General features: G+C 39.2%; 1 protein-coding gene across 9 annotated transcripts in view; it reads left to right on the top strand.

Annotated features, from left to right (window-relative positions):
- U2SURP (U2 snRNP associated SURP domain containing) overlaps positions 1–18551 on the top strand; it is a 36255-nt gene extending 17704 nt beyond the window's left edge. For all 9 annotated transcript variants that reach the window (XM_083442648.1, XM_083442650.1, XM_083442647.1 and 6 more), the window contains 15 exons: positions 2801–2905; positions 3577–3643; positions 3735–3898; positions 4279–4441; positions 4917–4996; positions 5735–5822; positions 7132–7254; positions 8764–8920; positions 9810–9905; positions 10184–10250; positions 11712–11874; positions 13667–13777; positions 14822–14940; positions 16156–16332; positions 16683–18551. In XM_083442648.1, the coding sequence (XP_083298774.1) occupies positions 2801–2905; positions 3577–3643; positions 3735–3898; positions 4279–4441; positions 4917–4996; positions 5735–5822; positions 7132–7254; positions 8764–8920; positions 9810–9905; positions 10184–10250; positions 11712–11874; positions 13667–13777; positions 14822–14940; positions 16156–16332; positions 16683–16821 (1819 nt within the window). In that variant the 3' untranslated portion in view covers positions 16822–18551. The remainder of the gene's footprint in view (positions 1–2800; positions 2906–3576; positions 3644–3734; positions 3899–4278; positions 4442–4916; positions 4997–5734; positions 5823–7131; positions 7255–8763; positions 8921–9809; positions 9906–10183; positions 10251–11711; positions 11875–13666; positions 13778–14821; positions 14941–16155; positions 16333–16682) is intronic.
- Positions 18552–22608: the final 4057 nt, after the last annotated feature.

The following is a 22608-nucleotide window of genomic DNA, read 5'->3' as shown; positions in this document are numbered from 1 at the left end:
GGTGACTGGGAGCGGCCGCCGAGACCATATAACACCGGTCTTGAAAGACCTACATTGGCTCCCAGTACGTTTCCGAGCACAATTCAAAGTGTTGGTGCTGACCTTTAAAGCCCTAAACGGCCTCGGTCCAGTATATCTGAAGGAGCGTCTCCACCCCTATCGTTCTGCCCGGACACTGAGGTCCAGCTCCGAGGGCCTTCTGGCGGTTCCCTCACTGCGAGAGGCCAAGTTACAGGGAACCAGGCAGAGGGCCTTCTCGGTAGTGGTGCCCGCCCTGTGGAACGCCCTCCCATCAGATGTCAAAGCGATAAACAACTACCTGACATTCAGAAGACATCTGAAGGCAGCCCTGTTCAGGGAAGTTTTTAATATGTGACATTTTAGTGTATTTTTCATCTTTGTTGGAAGCCACCCAGAGTGGCTGGGGAAACCCAGCCAGATGGGCGGGGTACAAATAATAAATTATTATTATATTATTATTTAATTTTTTAAAAACTTCATTTGGAGCATAAGAGACTGATATGCAGAATCAACATTATGGGGGGACGACGATGTAATACTTTCAAATGTATCAAAGGAATGCAAAGAAGGGCAGGTTTGTGCTAAAGGAGAAGTGGCTTACCATCAGGGCTTATTGTGAAGCCTAGGCACCTCAGTTAATAGCTTTTTATAACTTATGTGCCACTACTGAATATGCCCAATTATTGTAAGTAATGTGATCCCAAAGGCTCTTAAAGGCCAAAACCAAAAATGACTTCCTGGTATTGGTATTTTCAAATACAGTTTGTGCATACTCCGATTTTTTTCCACTTGAGACTTCCAGAAAACTGCAGTGAGTAAAATGATTACTAAGTTATTTGGAATGTGTGTTGAGCAGCGGTTCTTGGATGATCATAGAAAGTTTTTAGGAAAAGACTTCTAGACTGCTTCTAGTAGTTAACAGCATGTTTTAATTGTAGTAAGAATAGTCCTAATATTCATGAAGGCAGGAACAGATTTCCCTTTTTAAGTTGTCAAACAGATGTGCATTACTGTGAGTGATTAAGATTGGACAAAGTCCTAACGTGCAATGATATGCACATTGAAGATATATGAAAAGCATTAAGCAGAGTATGACACTTAGGAATAATTGTAGTTTTAAAATACTGAGACATGCATCTCGTTTAGTAGTCACAAACACCTTTTGAATGTGGCAGGAAGCCAATACTGCTTTGATTTAATGCAAATAGCATCTGTAGTAGGATGAAATTGGGGCTGCTGGGGGGGAAAATGTACTGCTTTTATTCTAATACCTATTACATATTGTGATATCTGTCTTGGTATACAACTGAGCAACCCAGGGAAGCCCTTTTCATGTGCAAATGAGCATGCATGCACCATGGGTTTTTCATTGATTGGATTGATTTCTTTTTAAACCCTGGAAAGCTTAAACTGCAGTTTATAGTGCAGCACAAACTACTCCTGTTCAGAAAAATACTTATTTTTTTAAAAAAACAATACCCTGTCCCATTGTGTATGGATCTCTTTGCTCTTCTCTGGATTGTGGACAAAGGCTTGTATCTGAAGATAAATTAATTGAATGGAGTTTGATGGAAGAAACGTTTTCAACTTTCTTCTACTGCAGCCACCTGTACCCCATGAAAAGCCTCTCTGGAGGGTTGGGGTGGGGGAACTCCTCAGCAATTTTGGATGTGGCCAAAGTTGGCCAGCTCCGTTTGGGCTGATTTCCCCCGCCTCCTGTTTTGGCTAACTTCCTACCCCAACTCTCATTTTGGAGGAGGGCCCCTGGCTCTCCAGTCAAGCATTTGTGGAAGCTCAGGTGGTTACAGGCAGACGAAGGGGCAAGAAACTTTCTTTCCTTGACCTGTCTTAACTTAGGATGTAAGCAAATCGGATATATTCCAAAATTAAAAACTTTTCTTACTATATTGTAGTAGTTGATTTTTACATTTTTTTATGAGTTGACTAAAATCCTTGAGTGCAGTTTGAAATGCCTAATGATTGAAAATCTTTAAATTATTGTTCATGGTAGAGAAGCGATTAGAACTTGTGGCTCAATAATTATTATTACTAAGCGGTATGTTGTCACTGTTGACAGCTTCCTTTTCATGGCATAAATACTCGCCTGAAGAAAAGTGTTCTTCCTAGTGTCCTTGAAAGTAAAATGAAAATTGTATCCTGGTGGCTTCTCATCCAAGGAACCTGATTAAGATCAGGTTCTTAGGCACTCAACTTTCAGCAGTACCGAAGCATAAGCTGCCATACCGTTTCCTTCCGCCTCTGTTGTATTTTGATTGTTAGCATTTGTGTGTGTATGCACAACATTTTAAATTTTAATTGAGCTTAGGCAAAAGATTTTATCAAACAAAAAGCTTAATTTTGAGCAGAGTGCTGTCCTGCAGCACAGTTCTATGCATGTCTAATCAGAAGGAGGCCCCATTGAGTTCCAGTGGTCCTACTCCCTGATAAGTGTGCATAGAATTGCATTATTATATTTAGAAACACAGTTTTTATTGCATTAGTTCCAATTCAGGCAAAAGTGAACAACAAACTGGAAAAGAATATTGCATTTCTCTTTCTAATATAATTCAATGAGCCACAGGACCTACTACTACTTTATACTAGTTTTATTTTTGCCCATCATGGTGTTCAGAACACTGCTCCAAATTCTTAATTTGTATAAATCTTCTTAACTGTGCAGCAAAAATAATCTTCTCCATTTATTAATACCTTAGGTGGAGTGTAGTTTGTTTAGTGTTAGGTCTGAATCAATTTTTCTTTAACTGTGTTGTTGTTGTAGGAATTTGCTTGCGCTGATACATCGAATGATAGAGTTTGTGGTGCGTGAAGGACCTATGTTTGAAGCCATGATTATGAACAGAGAAATCAACAATCCAATGTTCAGGTGCTTATTTTTCTATTTCTGTCCAGTGCTGTCTTTGTTGCATGTACCGTCATTGTTGCTTCAGTGCTGCTGTGTGCAGTTATTCACAGGCATTTATGCAAACCCTACTACTTTGTAGGCATAGTTCTCACAAGCAGAAAATGAGGTTTCAAGTATTTGTGTGTAGTGCATCTTTTCAGACACAATTGACTATATTTCTTTAAAAAAAATAAGTGACAGAAAATAGGAAACTGAGCTAACCTTTTCCTTGACATGTCAGTCTTGTGTCGTCGTCTTCTTCTTCTTCTTCTTCTTCTTCTTCTTCTTCTCATCATCATCAAATTTGTATACTGCCCCTATACCTGTAGAATCTCAGGGCAGTTCACAACATAAAATTCCAATATAAGAATCACAAAATCTCTCACTCCCGTTCTCTTATGATTGAATAGTGTTTCATGTGAATATTCACCTGCAGCCTGAAGTGGTACAGTGCAAATACTGGTATGCTACCAGATCTGCTGCTTGTAAGATCTAGGTCTTGATGATCTGAATGTTGCATAGATCAAAGAATGGTAGGGGTGTGGTATAGTGGTAGAAACTAGGTTTTTTCTGGTGTTGAAATGCTGCTTTTCTTATGTTAGTGATCTCAATAGGGACATGCTCTGATTTCACACCCTCTGCTTTTTATTTAGGTTTTTATTTGAGAACCAGACTCCAGCCCATGTATACTACCGGTGGAAGCTTTATTCAATTCTACAGGTAAAAATACTTTTAACTGCAACTTCTAATATTACCTGTGATCGGCATACTGGTTGCTTTGACCATGGTTGTGTGTGTGTGGTTTTTTTAGGGTGAATCACCAACCAAATGGAGGACTGAAGACTTCCGTATGTTTAAAAATGGGTCATTTTGGAGGCCACCTCCTTTAAATCCGTATCTCCATGGGATGTCAGAAGAACAAGAGCCTGAAGCATTCGTAGAGGAACCTAGCAAGAAGGGTGCACTTAAGGAGGAGTAAGCATCTTTAAAGAACCTAATATGTCATCTTTTCACATAGACAAGTGATAGCTCATCTGCACTATTCCAATGTGTAGAGATAGGAGCCTACACAGAAATTCCAGTATGTGGAAGAGCTGGCCAACTTTTTTGAAAGCATCCTAACACAAAGTTTCTTAGAAGTAACTAATTTCTAAACATCCATGTTTCCCCTCCTGTTGAGTATGGGTGAAAATGATAAACTACTACTAAAATTCTCTCGTCTCAGTAAAAAAAAATGTATTGCAGATTGTTCTCAGTTACTTTGACTCTGAAATAGAATGTTCAATAAGGCTCATTTATAAATATACAGAAAAGGTGTTGCTAAGTTTTCTAAAAATTTGAAACTGGAATTTTAGACAGAGGGACAAGTTAGAGGAAATCCTGCGTGGGTTAACACCGCGTAAGAATGATATTGGAGATGCAATGGTTTTCTGTCTTAATAATGCTGAAGCTGCTGAAGAAATTGTAGACTGCATTGCTGAGTCACTATCCATCTTGAAGACTCCACTTCCTAAAAAGGTATGGTTGATTTCTCAACAGTTTTTATGTTTTATGTGTAAATTTGTGCATTGTTGATTGGCTGCAAAGCAATCAGTATCTATGTATATAGTAATAACCAACTATGAAAGATGCTTTTTGCTTAAGTAAAAATTGTCTTCTGCCCTAGTTGTAAAGCTTTGTAATAGTCACATGTTCCTTTTGTGTTTTTCCTCTTTGATTAAAAATAAATTGCACAGGTATTTGCTTTTTGCAGATTGTGCCAACTGTTCATGAATCCCCCCCCCCCCCCGAAGTTGGACATTGAGTATTTTGGTGCTGAACTTTGGATAGTTTGGCATTTTGTAGCAGGAGTTTATATCGTGCACTTTTGAACAGGCTTTATTTATTTTTAAAAAACTGGTATGCTATTCACTTAAAATGGCAATTTCAACTGGATTTTCAAAGTTTTTTTGTGGAACAGTAATATTGGTAACACTTCTAATTTTTTTTGCAGATTGCAAGATTATATTTGGTGTCGGATGTGTTGTACAATTCTTCTGCAAAGGTTGCCAACGCTTCATATTACAGAAAATTGTAAGTATCAACATTTTAAACTTTCAAGAAAAGTCAAAAACCTTTGTAGATTTTGAATTTTGCATGTGCTACCTTGTAGTACAGTCTGGCACCTTGACAAATCTGTAGGAGTACCAATCTTTAAAAAAATATTTACACTTGATCAATTTCGAGCCAACTTAAAATTGTGTAACTTTCCTCTGTAGCATGCACTCATTGTTAAACTAGGATAATTTCTCTCTCTGTATGTGGGAATACAGTCATACTTCATGTTACGGACGCTTCAGGTTACGTGTTTTTGGGTTACGGACTGTGGGAAACCGGGAAGTAGCGGAACGGGTTACTTCTGGGTTTCGCCACATGCACAGAAACGCTAAATCGTGCTTTGCGCATGCACAGAAGTGCTGAATCGTGCCTGCGCAGACGCGGCGCTTCAGGATGCGAACGCTGCGGGTTGCAGACGTGCCTCCGTCACGGATTACGTCTGCAACCCGAGGTTCCACTGTATATACATGTGCTAGGTGTCTTGAAAGGCTGGGTTGGCCTATAGCAATAAATTTTGACAAATTGTAGTAACCTTTCTAACGGTTTTATTCGTGAAGCTAATTTTAGACCTATTCCTAAATGGGTGTGTTTAGGGCCTCTTCTGTATAATTAGAAATTTGGGCGCACATTTTTGTAGCTTAGATGCAAGTTGAATGACTTTTGCTGTGGCTTACTCAGTAATGCAAACTGTAATATATGAAAATGTTGTTTCAGCTTTGAGACAAAACTTTGCCAGATATACTCTGATCTGAATGCTACATACCGAACAATACAAGGCCATTTACAGTCTGAAAACTTTAAGGTATGTGTATGATTATTTATTGAATTTGTTTACTTCCATGCAGTGAGCAGTTTCAGGGTGAAAACAGCCGTCCGTTGCAACTTAAAAGACTAACCAATTTATTATCATGCAAGCTTTTGTGGATCATAGACCACTTCAGCAGATGAATGAAGTGTAGCTGTGAATTGGCAAGCATATATATGCATGATGGGGGCAGGGCAACAGAGAGAAGAGATGGGAAATGAGAGGGAAATGAAGAACGAAACCACCACTAGCAGATAGTGATATTTATCTAAAAGCAGATTAGCTGCCGTGACCAATTTAACAAGGCCATAACACACACATCTTGCTATTGGTAAGCTAGTTAATTCAAGTAGTGTGGAACAATAATAGCAGTTCTTGCCACAGGTGATACAATTTATCAAGTGTTTCAATTCAGTGGTATCCCATGGAACTTTCTCTTAGAAGTTTATTTTTTATTTCCAATATTTATATATCACCTAACAACAAAAGTCCTCTGGGTGATTTACAAGTAAAAATTAAAAGCATGAAATATGATCGGAAACTAACATCTTAACACACAGTAAAACCGGCCACGGAGAATGACATCAGTACAACAAATAGAAAGTAAATAATAATAATAATAATACTTATGACTGAAAATGTCACCTGGCACCTTAAAAGACAGACCTCTCTGAGGGTGCCAACACTGGAAAGGCCCTCTCTAGTAGCCAACCTCATTTGTTCCTTTATTGACATAAAAAATAAAATTATAAATATATAATGTAAATAATATAAAACAGCAAACAAAATAGTGTTGTAAAAATATAAGTGTTAAATAAAAGCTGTTCTGCTTGGTGCCAAAAAATAATTAGTGCAAGCCTCTCTGGGGAGAAAATTGCATTAGGAACCTGCCCTTCAATAAATATACAACCTTTCATGTCAGAAACAAATGACTTTGTTTTTCACCAAAGCAAAGTTTGTGTATAGTTTGCTGTGAAAATAAAATCCCAATTAAATATAAATAGTGCAGTCTACACTCCATTGCAGTCTGCACCAAATATATTGGTTTTTATTGGCTGTACCCAAGTCATACTTGGAGTAGACCCATTGAAATCAGTGGACTCAAGTTAGTACTTAACAAGGATTTCTGTGGGTCTGCTTTGAGTATGACTTTGCTGGATGTCCCCCAAGTTTACTAAACGCATCAAAACCGATATGAACATTCTGTGACGGGTGCAGTGCTAATTAGATAGGTGGCGTTGTGCTTTGTGTAATGTTCTTAAAGTACTTCTCAATACAAATGACTAGCATTGTTTACTACTTTTAGCAACGGGTAATGACATGCTTCAGAGCATGGGAAGACTGGGCGATTTATCCAGAACCATTTTTGATCAAACTGCAGAATATTTTCTTGGGGCTTGTAAATATTATTGAAGAAAAGGAAGTGGAGGTAAGTGTGAGATAAGACCATTATTGGTACTATTCGTTTGGAAGCAAACAAGAGAATCTGAAGCCTTACAGGTAAGGAAATCATAGCAGAGGTTTGTAGCTGGACTCTAGGGCATGAAGGCTTCTCTTGGTTCCCAAATGAATCTTTCCTTTCATTTGAAGTTGCATAAACACAGTTTTCCCCTAATGTGAATGTTAACATTGTCCATACCTTTGCCTTTGAACTAGCTCATTTACCAGTTACGTATTGGAAATTACTTGGAACCTGAAGCACGTGCATTGCCTCTTTATCAGTATTCAGGTGTGTGTTTGTGAGTGAGAGAGAATTTTAAAATACCTGAATGCTTGAGACCAGCCTCCATCTCTTCCATATTATGTGGTTAGAGTTGGAATTAACGGATTAAAATACATGTTGTCTATTAGGGCGTTTGTCTCAAGAAGCTGGAATGTGTCTAAAAAGTTGTTAGAGCCAAGAATTTCTAACCTGTGGCTAATTCCTCACAGGTGCAAGGAGACGCAGTTTTGAGAAACGTATAGTTGTTGAGAGTTGGTTGGTTTTGTAATTAGAGCGGAAGATACAAACAACTTAGGGCCTGGTTCACATGGAGGGTTGTTCTTGTCTTACGGCTCATGGTTTGTTTGGAGAGAAGCAAATGAGCCTAAGTTTGACAAGAAGTCACAGTACAGTTTGTCTCCTCCCCTGTTCAGTAGCAGTGAGGAAGGAGCAAAATGCCCATAGTTTCAGCAGCATGTGTAAAGCATAGTTTATTTTAAGTACTATTTCATGTGAAGTGCAGGCCAGGCCAAAATTATTGGGTTATCCAAACCATAAATATGTACCACTCACGCCAGATGTCTTTTGTGAAGTAATTCAAGAAAGTAAGCAGGAGAGATTACATCTTTTGTATATAGACTTACTGCAGTGTAAACAATAAATGAACTACAGGAATATGGGAACTCCGCTATCTATTACCTGGTTTCTGAAGGGAAACTTGGAAAGTGTTTGCATGTGCTGAACTCTTTTATATTATTAAACACAAACATTGGTGTCCCCTTCCCCCCTCCCCCCACCCAAGAAATTGTGCATCTACTACATTTATGGACCCTGAGGAAAATGTATTATATCTGTAACCATTATATCTGGCATCTTCATGTATTGTGTGAATGGTAAACTGCTTTGCATACTTGACGGAGGTTTTTAATGGGTCAAGTAAGTCCAGAAACTTCCTATGTGTGCAGTTGCACAACGAACTGTGATGCTAGCATACTAGTAATGCTAGTAGCATCCAGATGTGAAAAACAGTGTGCTGGAGGTTGAAAGACTGCGGGAATCAGACATATTGTGCAGATGCCCATGTCACATTGTATATCGGGTGCACACACTGGGCCACTTCAGCCCACAATGAAAAGTGCTGGATTTGTGAACTAAATGCATAAAATGTATCTGGAATGAAACTCTTAACAATTTGAGGAAAACACTATGCATATAAAACTTACATTTGGTTTACAGGAAGTACCCGATGATCTCGATGGAGCTCCCATTGAGGAAGAGCTTGATGGTGCTCCTCTAGAAGATGTGGATGGAATTCCTATTGATGTTGCTCCAATTGATGATCTTGATGGAGTCCCTATTAAGACGCTTGATGATGACCTTGATGGTGTTCCCTGTAAGGAATATCTAAATTTAGTGTGTACTTAAAAGCCTGCACTTTCTTACTGCAAAATGCACATTTAATTGAGGCCCCATTTTTTCTGGTACTTTGGCGTTTAAAATGCAGTGTTGCTGAGATTTGAGAACAGGTGTTTTTATTAGATATTTGGCTTCCATAGAATAATAGTAGAAAAATGGAAGATGTAAGGTGTGTTGGTTATTACTATTCTGTCCATGCTCAATCATATATAAGCAAGACCTGTATTTTCATTACCTTGTTAGGCCATAAATCAACTTGGGGCAGAAACCCTTTTATTACAGGTTTATCTTGAATGCCTCCTAAAATTGATAGCTCCAGTGCAAAATGATAACACAGCAGAAAGACTACAGCAACTCCTTTGCACAGGATAGCTCGAATGTTCCTAGATCCCACAGAGCTTTAGATCAGGCCTCTCATGATTTGTGCTCAGATTCTGGAATTTAGAGGGGCTTGAGTGCATGTCTCCCAGAATTATGATCTCTGTCTATGTCTTGGTCTTCTTCCTGACATACAAGTTTCCATATGCAGTAGGCTTTTATGTGAAGCGAATCCTCTGCCTTTACTTTAAAATGGCATGGGCCTTAGAAGATTGCGTTATGGGCCCTTCCTGAATATTCAGGTCTGCCATTCTAAAAGCCCAAGGTCATATATATCCCATTGGTGGGATGCTTCTGAGTAAACATGCAGAGACTTGCTCTGCACGTAGAGACTTGCTCTGCACGTAATCTTTTACTTGCAGCAACGTATGCTGAAGCTTGCACCTTTTAAAATGGCTTATCTTTTTCAAGTGCCCTATATAAGAGAGAGCATACTAAGCAGGACTACTTTGGAACGTTGGTCATTGCTATAATCTTTTATTCAACAGTGGATGCTTCTGAAGAGTCTAAAAAAAATGAGCCAATTTTCAAAGTTGCCCCTTCAAAGTGGGAAGCAGTAGATGAAGCTGCACTTGAAGCTCAAGGTTAGTGTCATATCTAGCTTCTGCCACTTTCGTTACGTACATTTCAGTTAAATGGGTTTTAGTTCAGCATATCTTGCTAAATATTAATGAAGCAATACTTTAAATTCACTAGCAGACATCACAAGTGCTGCTCTTATTCTGGAACAGTGCCATTAAATAAAAAAGTTAGAATTTAACTGCTATGCAGCATAGCTACAAATACCTTTTTAAAAAATAAGATTTATATAATTTTATGTAACACTGGCCTATGTTTTTGCATCCCCCCCCCCCTTTACTAGCGGTAACAACATCTAAATGGGAGCTTTTTGACCAGCATGAAGAATCTGAAGAGGAAGAAAATCAGAAGTAAGAATTAAGGTGTTCTGTATGTCTTCTCTCCCCCTTTTCCCGTGGCCACTCTGATCCTAAACATATTACACAATAACAAGGATCATTTCAAACATGCTATGGGGGTGTGAAATGTCTATGCTTCTGGAGTCCCATATTAGGGAAGAGATAAGCCTCCCATGGATAAATACAAAAGTTGTAACCTCATCCATTAATGCACATGTTTCCTTTAATTACTGGACTCTGGTAGCATGTTAGACCAAAGAACTGTCTATTCCTGCTTCCACGCCCAGTGAAAATCTGTTCAATGTCCCATGTGAGTTAGGCTCTGTAGTTATTTTAGAAAGTAATGGTAAAATCTCTTCTCCATTAGTATCTCAGATATAAATGATGTGGGTGACAAAACAGCCTAGAGAAAAGGCAAGAGTGGATTCCTAGATATGTGGGAGATCCTTCAGGTTTTATGGGAAAACATTAAAAAAGGATATGTGGCTTCTATCCCAAACTGAATCTGACTGATTCAGGCCCATCTGAGATTTGCCTGAAGTGGGTTGAGGCAGCCCCGGGTTGGGTTCAGCAAAGGGGAGGACAAAAGGAATGGGTTTTAAACCCTGATTAAATGTATGGTTGGGGCAGAAGTAGATGCAAGCAAAGACTCTTGCCTGTCCTCCTCCCTCCCAGGGCTGCTGGCTGCATGTTTAATAAAGGTTTTAAACCCTGCATATACATAGGGCTATGTGAGCCCCCTATTTGGATTTGGGGTCAGATTGGGCCCAAATGATGCCCCAAACTGGCTCAGAGGGAGCTGAAGCAGCACTGTCTCCGTAGTTGGATGTATGGAGCCAAATTGGGGCACATGGTCGTCTTCTTGAATCCAGACACATCCTGGCTCAAAGAGAGGTGCTGCACTGGCTTTCCATAGATCTGGGCAAGCACTCCATGCATTGTTGGATCAGTCACTGTTGATTCATTGCTGGGTCAGTAACGGGGAAATCAGATGCACATTTGCACTGCTTTGGTTTCACGCTGAGATGTGTATCCCCTCCCATAGTTACTTTGAAACCAATCCAGCAATGATATACTGCAGCCACACTTCATTGTGCTCTATTATACCTGTGTTATATTTCCTGTTCCTGGTCAAGCAAGTGACATTTATATGGAAGGCTGCTTCTGCTTGTGAAAGCGTGAATGAAGGGTTGAGAGGAAGCGTAAACAGATATAACCCATCTTCCCCGTTTTCCCTGTGCTGTTCTTCTCCTCAGTAATTTTTCTTTGCAGTCCACGCCTAGTATTTTAAACAAAAAGGATATTATATAATAATAGTAAGAGGATGTTACAGAACAAAAATAGAAGCAAAGTATGCTGGCACATGTATCTGTGCTTGACTTTATGTAATGACAAAATGCTCTGCTGGGAAATGATAAACAGCAGATTTCCCCCAGAGAGAATTAATTCCTGTACTTCCGTTTTTTTAAAAAGCCAAGAGGAAGAAAGTGAAGATGAAGAGGACACCCAGAGTTCTAAATCAGAGGAGCATCACATGTACTCCAATCCAATCAGAGAAGAAATGTCAGATTCAAAATCTTCAAGCAAATACTCAGAAATGAGTGAGGAAAAGCGTGCCAAACTCAGAGAAATTGAGGTGTGTGTGAAAAACATCGATAAAATTTATTTTTATACTCTGACATAATGGATTGAGCATAATCAGTTTCCCTGTTTTCAAAATTTTCACTTGGATTTCAGGAGTGCTAATCTAATTTTATCATATTTAAGAATTACTTGTATTTGCACTATGTATATGTGAGGCTGGCACTGGGTCTTAATAGTTTTATTATTGAGAGATGTAACATAAGGGAGACATAGGTACAACCTGGAGGACCCTCCTGGGCAAATTTTGGGGGAATGTGATGGGAGAATAGGAAAAAGTTAAATTGCACAAGCAAAAAACTATTACACAGTTCGGCGGACATAATTAGGGCATTATTCAATCATAGCAAGTGTTGGGAAATAGATAGGGGAGGGCAGAAGAGGCAACAATTGAGCCATACACACGAGAAGCCTTGAACATTTTGAACTTTGAAGCCCATAATGTACTGAGCAAGTATATTTCTAAGCTACTTATTTTGTATAATTATTGGAGCCTATGCTCTTTATTCAGTCTTGATTTAAGGATGATATTTGATCTCTTCTCAATTGTTAGAAGAGAGTGGTGCTTTTATTTTTGAATTTCTAAAGCACTTATTGCATTCCTAGAATGTAGGAAGAACTGTTGGGTAAAAGTGCATTCTAGTCATAACTACTTGGAAAGTCTAAGGTGCCCTCTGCTGGTGAGAAGAGTATAACTGCATTGCAAAATGAGATTGGTCCTTTAGGATTAATGGATTCTTATTCATGGATGCTTATTTTAAGGATCCCTTTTCTAAATATGATCTCAAATATTAGGAGTAGCAATGCCCAATGAAAGTCAATACATTGGGGTATAATAATCTCTAAATTTATTGTATGATCTCCATTAAGGTTTTAAGCTGCATTCCTACTTGAGAGCGAGGAACTCTGCATTAATTTTCCTTTCATTTTTTGTGATTTAGCAGGTGTGTTGAGATGTCATGCTTAACCATTGTTAAGCGTTATGCAAATGAGCTCCTTTCTTTTTTTCTCCTCCTGTGTGGTTGCTTTCAATTAATCACAGTTCAGGTTTACCTGTGGTTTAGGGTTCAGGCATAATCTTAAATGTGACCCACTACCTGCCAGTGTAGACAGTACTAAGTTAGATGACCAGTGGACTGATTTGATATAAGGTCGCTTCCTGTGTTCCTAATTTGGCTTGTTTCAGTGGTAAAAGCTAGCAACAGTTTGTCCCAGGATAAGGCTAAATTGCAATTGGTTAAATAAAAGCAAGAATTTCAGATCTTGTCATGACTCTGGAGGAGAGTGTACAAACCCAAGGCTTATTCATGTAATGCCAAGTCATAATTTCCCTTTTATCGAACCTGATGAAGAGACTAACTCCAGAGTCTTTCAGCCTCACTGATAATCTGAGGCATGGGGTGGGATTTCATTTATTTATTTTTTAAACAGCTTAATGATAAATAAAACTTCTAAGTGATGTACAAAGAAAATAAAATATACATTAAAATGGTAAATACAAGTCAAAGCTTTAAAGGATCAAAACATAAAGTCAGTTTAAATTTCATTATAAACCAAAGGTACATGTTAAAATACATGCCAGCTTTACATGTATTTTAATATCGTAATTGCACCAATTAATTGTTTTGAGAACTCGCCACTGAGGAGAAATTTATGTGAATGTATCTAAACCATGCACCCTAGGGCCAAAACGAAGTAAATAAAAAGCCTAATCCAAATGTGTATGATGTAACTTTGTCAGACTTGCAGGTAACTCTAGTACTGTGTTTGCATGTGTATTTTCACAGCTGAAGGTAATGAAGTTTCAAGATGAGTTGGAATCTGGAAAAAGACCCAAGAAGCCAGGCCAGAGTTTTTCAGAACAGGTCGAACACTACCGTGACAAACTGCTCCAAAGGGTAAGTAGTGCTACTGTTCTGGATGTTTAAATTTAGTTTAGAGACGGATTTCCATTAATGTTACTGGAACCTGTTTTGACTATAATGCTAAGTTATTGTGTAGCATGATATGCACAAGCAGCAGCACGTCTCAGGCTCAAATCCACTTGCAGTCTGGATCCAACCCATTGAATGGTACTGGCCTCACGTTACACTTGGCAATCTTAAAAATAGTTTTGGAGCAGTTAATAGTTTCCCTGTTTAGTGTTTTAGACTTATCCAGATAGATAATTTGATCTGTATAAGTGCATGATATCTAAAGTCGTTTCTGTGGGTGATAGGTGCTTTGTGGTAGGGCTGCATTTAAAATTGAATATGAGCATACAGAAACTGACACAAGGCTTTGTTACCTTTTTAAGCATATTAAAGTGATAGCCTTGTGTAAACTATACAAAATAATAAATAGCTTGGTATTTACTGCCCTGCAATAACTTCATAATATTTGTTGTTACTGTATCTATTTTTAAAGCGATTTAGCATCAAAACCTCAATTTTAAGGTTACTAGGCTTAATGATCAAATTGCCACATATAACGGGCGATATATTTTTTTAGAAGTTGTGCCAAAGGTTTTGTAGCTTTGAGCTAAAGATGTTTGAGAATCCGAAAGAATGTGATTAAGAAGACAAAGATGTTTCCGAACTTGTTTTAAAAGTGACTACTTGATTTTGTTCTTGTAAATTGTCTGTATGGCAATGACTATTGGTTAGTAGTAGAGCATATACAGAAGATCCCAGGTTCGTTCTCTTAATATATCTAGGTAACGCTGGGAATGGCATTTCTCTGAAACACAGGAGAATCATTGCCAGTCAGGGTAGATAGACAGCATTCATCTAAATGGATCAGTGATCTAATGTGGAGTCATAGGAAGCTGCTTTAGGCTGTTTCTTGTTCCCTCAGTGTCAAGCTTTGGCTCTGTTTTGTAGGGCATAAAATGAATTAACATATACATCTTGCTTTATGATAAATTCTGAATTCTCTGAAGTGCCCAATTACTTTTAATCTAGGAGAAAGAAAAGGAGCTGGAGAGGGAAAGGGAAAGAGACAAGAAGGACAAAGAGAAATCTGAATCCAGATCAAAAGAGAAGAAAGAGAAAGAAGAATGTACACCAACAAGAAAAGACAGGTATATACGGTAACTTAAGATGGCTAGATAGAATGCAGCCTGTGCAATGAGTTTTTCCCTTCTACTCCCCCTGCATGCCCCTAAAATTAGCTCCAGGAGCTCCTTCAACCATTCAGAGCCAATTTTGAGGGGGTGGGCTACAGGGGAAAGGAAGGGAAGTTACATTCCGCAAGCAGAAGTCTCTTGCACCAGCAGAGCAGAAACTTTGGGGGCCACTCTTGTTTTTGAATTGTTTTTCTGGTCACCTAAATTTGAGTGTCTGAATTGGAAAATAATACTTTCAGTGGGATGTGAGTTACCACATTTTTTTTTGTGTGTATGAAGACAGTATTGCTTTTGCAACCTTGCCGTTGTTTACCTTGCAATTTCACAATCAAGGATCTTGGCATTTAGAAGAAAATTATCATCCCGTCAACTGATAACAGCGATGATAAATGTGTACAGACACTTTAAAAGGAACATTTAAAGCAATTGTTGCTATTTTAAATGTTAAGCATGTCAGGATAAAACGGCAAACAAGGGTGCACACAAGTTACAATATCTGAAGAACAAGGCTATAGCTTAAAGCATTGGTGGGGAATCAATAGGCTGTGGGCCTTTTTTGGCCCAGCAGGTGGCGTAATTTAACCTGCAAGGTTGTTTCCCCACAAGCCATGCACACCCAACCTGTATGATGTCAGGTGTAGGGCAGCTAAAGGCGTGGCTGCAAAGGAATAATCGGGAAGGCTTTAAATGCTGTTTGGCACAGACTTCAGACCCTGCTGGATTAGCTACACCTTTGAGTTGCCAGTCAGGAACACTAGAGTCAAGCTTATCCCTGCCAAAAGCAAATCTTGAATACAATGCCATTCAGTACTGGGAACTGGAGTGTATTCAATCCCAGCAGGGCTTGAAGTCACTGCTGATTAATTCAAATATTAATCATTACTGATAAGCATCTGAAATAAATTTTACCATAGGTTTTCGGACAATCAGTTGCAGTTGTGTTTTTTTAAGGCGGTATAATTAAGTCCCAAGTTTTATTTAACCATGCAGTTTTGATGGGCAGCCTGATTGCCGCTGTAACTCCGGAAATGTGCATAAGGAGATTTTGAATATTTATGCATTTAATGTTCTGAAAGCAATGTCAAACTGCTTTAATATATTTGGTGAGATGATGGGCATCTTTGTATAGGTGTTCATAATTTCTCTCTTTTTTTTTTTTTTAAAAAAAAGGAAAAGGCGACACAGCACATCACCCAGCCCGTCCCGCAGCTGTGGAAGCAGGCGAGCAAAATCACCGTCTCCAAAATCGGAACGCTCGGAGCGATCTGAAAGATCCCACAAAGAAAGCTCGCGCTCCAGGTCGTCTCACAAGGATTCTCCCAGAGATGCCAGTAAAAAAGCTAAAAGGTAACGCTGTTCATTTCTGGAAATCCATTTTTGTTCAGTGTGACTCAGCAGCTAAGCCATCATTTGGCTTGGCCTGTCGTCTGAACCTGGAATCATCCTTTGAATAAATAAATAGAAACAGTTGTCTTTGTGTAATATTGTGGTGTTACATAATTCTTGGGTGACACATACGCAGTAAAAAGGTACAGGTAGTCCACTTTTATACATACATGTTACAGGATAGAATTAATCTGTTTGGGGAAGAGTGCATCAGATCCAGCATGGTTCTGAACTACTCTAAGAATGGGGTTGATCTTGGCAGGCAGAAGCCAAATAAACAATCTATTGACATTAATACAATTTATTTTTAGGTCGCCGTCTGGCTCAAGGACACCCAAAAGATCAAGGAGGTCGCGCTCCAGGTCACCTAAAAAGTCAGGAAAAAAATCCAGATCTCAATCCCGCTCTCCACACAGATCCCACAAGAAGTCAAAGAAGAGCAAACACTGACAAACTCTTAATTTTTATGATGCTGTCACTTACTGGAAATGCGGTTTTGTTTTTGTGCCTGAAGCGTCTGTTTAAAAAAACAACACAAAACAAAAAAAGCATTCCTAATTTTTTGTGTGTGAATGCACGTGTATACTCATGAGTAACTGCATCGGTAGACCTGTCATTGTTTTATATTGTACAAAATACCTTCATTGTGGCTACTTCCCAGAATGAGATTTTGTGTTTAGAAACTTCATCTGAAATGTGTGTAACTGATCTGCTGGCAGTAGTGATATTTTGTTTTAGAATGTTGTGAGTTAGGAAAAAAACCCACCCACACACAATTGTTTTTTCCCCTCCCTCCCTTTTTTGTAGCTTTGACAACTTGAATTAGATTTCAAATAAAATCTGAAAAGAAAATGTAAAAAAATAATAATGGTGTTTTCTTGCCCCTCTGAAACGAGAATTCTCTCCCCTAACCCATAGTTTTCCATCATACAGAGCTGCCAATGCGAGCTTCTAGCAGGAATCTTTCATACGATGGTCAGGTTATAGAACTCTTCCGGGTATGTTGGGATCTATAGCATGAATATTGTCACTTGGCAATACGTTTTATTTAATGCAGGAACATTTATGCAGTACAGATGTTCTTAAATGTTACGAGCTATTGCTTGAATTTCCAAGCATAGCCTGCAGGCACGTTGAGAACACTTATTCTCTCTCATCTTACTGCCTAGCAGCCAGAATGAGTCTGTTGATAGTTCTTTCCAGGGACATCAGGTCTGCTTCTTCCATACCTACTAAACAATGTGATTGTTTACTGGAGAGAGATTATCACTGTTGCAGGTACTTTCTATCTGTCTGGTGCTATAGATGCCTGAGCAGCAAAGTACATAGGAAGGAAGGAAAGCAGGGCTTATGGGTATTAGGAACCTCAAATGCAAACTTGGGCCTATGGCCTCTTCCGTTTGCTTGTAAACTCTTCCCTTTTGACACCATAAATCTCTCGAGTCATTCATAGTAGCAGGATCACATAATTGATTAGACTAGATTTAAACCAATGCACTAGGGCAGTTTTAGTACACATTTCTGGAAATGTGACTCTGGCAGACTTCCACTATTCAGTTTCTTCATGCATGCTCTTTTTCTCCCCTTTTACTCAGATGTGAAATTTGCTATTTCCGTCTGAAACGCACATATTTCATAGGAATGGTTTCAAGGCACATAGTTCTTCACTGAACATGAAATCCTTTCAGCTGGTATCTTCGGTGAAATGGTATTGAAGCCACAGTATTAAGTGTTTTAATTACTTTCCATGAATAGTGAAAAGAGAACAAATTCTATTTCCCCCTTACAACAAATACTGTCAGAATGATCAGAACTCTAAAATGCACATCATGAAGTGTCTTTATAAAGTGGATTTTATTCCAGAAGATGACCTTGTAAATGCATTTTTGTATTGAATTCCTCCTTTGGCTGTGAAAATTGTTGAAAGAGTAGCAGAAATTAGATTTTTTTAACTTGTATCTTTTTCTAATATACTTGTATTCCTTCCCCCTTCTCCTTCCCCAGTTTTGGATGCCCTTTTGTTTTAAACCTGTCCCCCCCCCCCCCTTTGGCATTGATATAACATAGAACCTCCTCTGGGTCACTTAACTTTTTTTCCATGAAAGAAAAGTCACAAAGGTTCACTGTTTGTTTCCTGGAGGAGTGGGCAGATTGTAATAAAAATGCAAAGTTTAAAGGGATCTGGACTCCGGTGAAGTGTTTTTTTAAAAATCCATAATTATGTTTATAGACAGCTACATGCTCTTTTATTCTATATATGGGGTTTTTAAGTGTTTGAGAGACAAAATTTGTATTCGTTAGAGGAATATGATGCAAAAATACCTAAAATACACATTGGGGGGGGGGTAGGACCTAGATTTCCTGTGTGCTTACCTGTATTGCTTGCACATTCTCATTCAGGTGCTACTGATTTTTTCCATTCTTGCTACATCTCTTTATTCAAATATATAATTTTTTAAATTGTGTTTACATCCTGCCTTTCTTCCAAGGTGTATCCAAGCGGTATACAATTTAAAATGATGAAAATAAAAAGGTATGAAACGGCCAAACTCTCTGAAGCTAATAGATGTCTCCTCGGCAGTGATAAATAAGTGCCGGATCTGATTATGACAACCCCCATACCCAGGCCAGCTGCATTGTTCTCTAAAGAGCAGCAAGGACATGGGTAGTCAACGAATGGAGTTGGCAAAGGATGTTGCGCTGGCTGGTCTTTCGGAAGACTTGGGCTCATGTCCCTGATTATCCATGAAGTTCACCACATTATGTTGGGTCAGTTACCATCTGAGTTTACCCAAATAAAAGGGTTCATTAGATGCCTGATTAGACTTGCTTATGCTCCACCACATCACCACTCTTCAGGAGCAGATGGATGGTATGAGATCACTGACCTGGGATTCTCTTCAGCCTTCCACTCAGTCTTTGTGGACCTCCGAGTAGTGCCAGCTAAAGTCTTGTTACACACCACTTTAGTTCGAAAACGCAGAGACGATGAAAGCTTGGGAACAGTGTGGTGTGAGCCGACAGAAGGAAGCTGGGGACACAGAGATACATGGCTTTTAGGCATGAGAAGAACAGAAACCTCGTGGAAAGTGATGGTGCAGAACCTCTCCATCTAGACTCAGGTTGTAGATATGTGTAAATAAACCATATATCATGAAGACACCACAGTCTCTGCTGTGTCCAAAAGAAAACGGACCCTGGGCAAAGCACATCTTGCAACCCCTGGAATCTCACATTGCTGGGGAGAGTGGGGTGGTGTGTGGTATTTTAGCAGAAGCTACCTCCTTCCTGTTTCAAAGGTCTATTTTTGGCACGCTGCATTACAAATATGAGTATGTGGAAGTACAGCTCAGACTCAACTTTTTACAAAAATAAGCCAACCACAACGTTCTGAGAGGTTAGCAAAGGTTAATATGTGTGCAGCTGAGCGGAAATTCAACAAGAGTGCTGTTCTGCATGCATCTTTAGATACAGTTTTAATGTGTAAAATACTGAAAGCATAAAGTGCTGAAGAAGCTTCAAATACAAATGCTGTCAGTGTTGGAAAAGGAAAAAGTCCTGATTTCCTTTGTCTCCTCAGCCTGGTCCTCAGACCTTTGTCGGCCTAAAAGAGTCGGCGAGAAGAGCGTCCTTGCAGAGTATTTTCTGCTTTTATTCTTAAAAGTCCTTATCTGCAAAACGAACAACCAACTGTACACACATCAACACTACCAGCTTTCTCTGACCAACCAACCCACCACCACACCAACATTGACCATATACAGGTACAATTAGGTGAAAGGTTGCATGAGTCATTGTAGGTCGCTGACTCATGCTGAATTACTACTTTTAGCATTAAAGAAACAGCGGCCAATTTTTAGCCGTGACAAACATGACCACCACCTGAATATGAGTGGGCAATTGAGTAGTGTCTTTATTGTTAATAGCTAAGCAAATTGCAAGGCGAAACTGATGGGCCTTATAACCAGGTGGAGGGCAAATCAGTTTGTTTTTATACTGGCTCTTTACCTGCAAGCGTTGTTTGTCTTGGATTTGCCTCTTTTCTCCAACTTCTGATTTCAGCGAAGCTTATTAGTAATGATAGGCTTTCAAACAGTCGTCTTAGCTTGGACGACAATCAAAATCACGTCATGCGCATGTGCAGAAGTGGTGAAAAGTGACGCGTGCATGCGCAGATGTGCCGTCGCTGGTTACGTTTGCTTCTAGATGCGAATGGGACTCTGGAACGGTACCACTGTACCGTACTTTATACCCCGTGAATAAGACGACCCCTATTTTTTTGGGGGGGGGGGATTGCCAAAAATTGCTCAACCACCTGACTGACTGCCAATTGCACGAGTCACGAAGCCTACATTCGTCTGCCCGCTCGCTGCCATCAGCCGCCAATCACCCGCCCAATTGCCACAGAAGCAGCCAATCGAAAGCAGCCCTTGCTGCACCTACCAATCACCCGCCCAATCCAATATGGCAATCTCCTGCTCGCGGCGGCAACCCATCGTCTTATACACGGCAAACTACGGTACTTCCTGGTTTAAAACCCCACACATACATTAAGTAAAATATAAACGTCAACAACCGACTACACCCCCAATCACCATGGCCCCCTCCACCTCTTTCCCCCTTTTCTTCCTAATGTAACACTAATGTCTCAACAAAATGTATAAAATGTAACTTGGAAAAATAGACATTGCACATACTTTTGTAAACCAAGAAATCTTTAATAAAAATACGTTAAAAATAACAAAACTATGTTTTGATATTTTCCCAACACACCAGGATTGCACACCAAGCTCAGCTCTTGATTTGCAGGACATGGATCACAGTTTTGGATATGTAATGAGATGCATCCAGAGACATGGACAGAAGAGGATGGCAAAAGTGGACTTTTGTGCCTTTGATCCCTTGGGGGGACGGGACTTTTTTTGGTGGTGTGAGTCAATTTCAAAAGTAGGTGGATGTTCCTGGATACTTACCCTGGTTACCAAAAGGCATATGTGCCTTTTGGCCTATTATACAATTTTCTGTGGCCTACCTACCTCATTCTTTTCAAAGCTCAGAGGACAGCATGGGGCACAATTTTTTTTTGCAGCCTTCCGCTAAATGTGCAATACCGTCAAATATTGCACAAATTGATACGTTAACCTTTAACGGTTGAACACAACTCCTTAAGTTATCTAACAATCTGAGAAACACATTGGCTCTCCTTACTACATATATACCATTTAGCTAGGAAATGTAGTTAGTTACCTCTCTGAGACCAGCTTTCAGGAGAAATTCCATTGGTATTTGGTGTGGTAGAACCACTCACGTGTGAAGGGAAACGCATGTGTCTCTCAATGGGCAGTCAATACATTTCATGGAGAACCAATCAATGAGCAGTTTCCTGGCACATACCTCTGGGTTGTTTGGGGGACAAACACCCATGAGAAATATCTGGCTGCACTGTAAAGTGATAAACAGTGTTAAATATGTAATAAGCAGATTAAGGGATGGTAGAGTTTTTTGGGATGGGAAACATGCATGTGTCTGCACCCAGGGCTAAGCAATTTTTTTTAATTACTCACGCATCTCAGATGACAGCTCATTGCCAATATTAGTTATGCAAGCATGCCACTTTTACTTTAATTTCTTTTGTTGCTAGGGGGAAAATATATTTTTCTTTAACTCCATTGGGTCTTCCATAAGGATGCACTCATTATTCCAGAGGCCTTGATGCTCCCTGCACTTCCATATGCTGCTTTCTATTTAGGCTATATTGAACTGACCTAGTTTTTTTTTTTTTTTTTTTAAGACAACCCCTCTAGGGTTATACGGATATGGTATTGTCCCAATTATTATATATATATTTTAAAATTAATAGCTAGTGTTTCTCCCCTGTAGCTTTCTCTTCTAAACATCAGTACCGCAGAATCTGGGTTGTTTGAAAATTATGTTTTATAAAGCCTATTCAGGTTACATTTCCCCTCCAACCAGTTTCACTGTTACAGCCTTCAGATGTGAAAGGACCAGGTTGAAAAATGTTTATTTTTGTCATTTTCAAAATATATACTGAAATACAATCTGGCTAACCAACTGTTAAGTTGTGGGTGAACATATCAGACGACACAGCGATTCTTCAAACAGCTCTTGTTTATTCACAGGCCAGAACAGAACTGAACTGAAGGGTTCAGTTAGCCTGCTTATATAGAGCTCCAGTACTACGTAACTGTAACAATTTTCTAAAACTATCCAATCACT

The sequence above is a fragment of the Podarcis tiliguerta genome, assembly GCF_965153285.1.
Source record: "Podarcis tiliguerta genome assembly, chromosome: 5".
NCBI lineage: Eukaryota > Metazoa > Chordata > Lepidosauria > Squamata > Lacertidae > Podarcis > Podarcis tiliguerta.
Note: the sequence above shows the minus strand (reverse complement) of the source record. Positions and strands in the feature narration are given on the sequence as shown.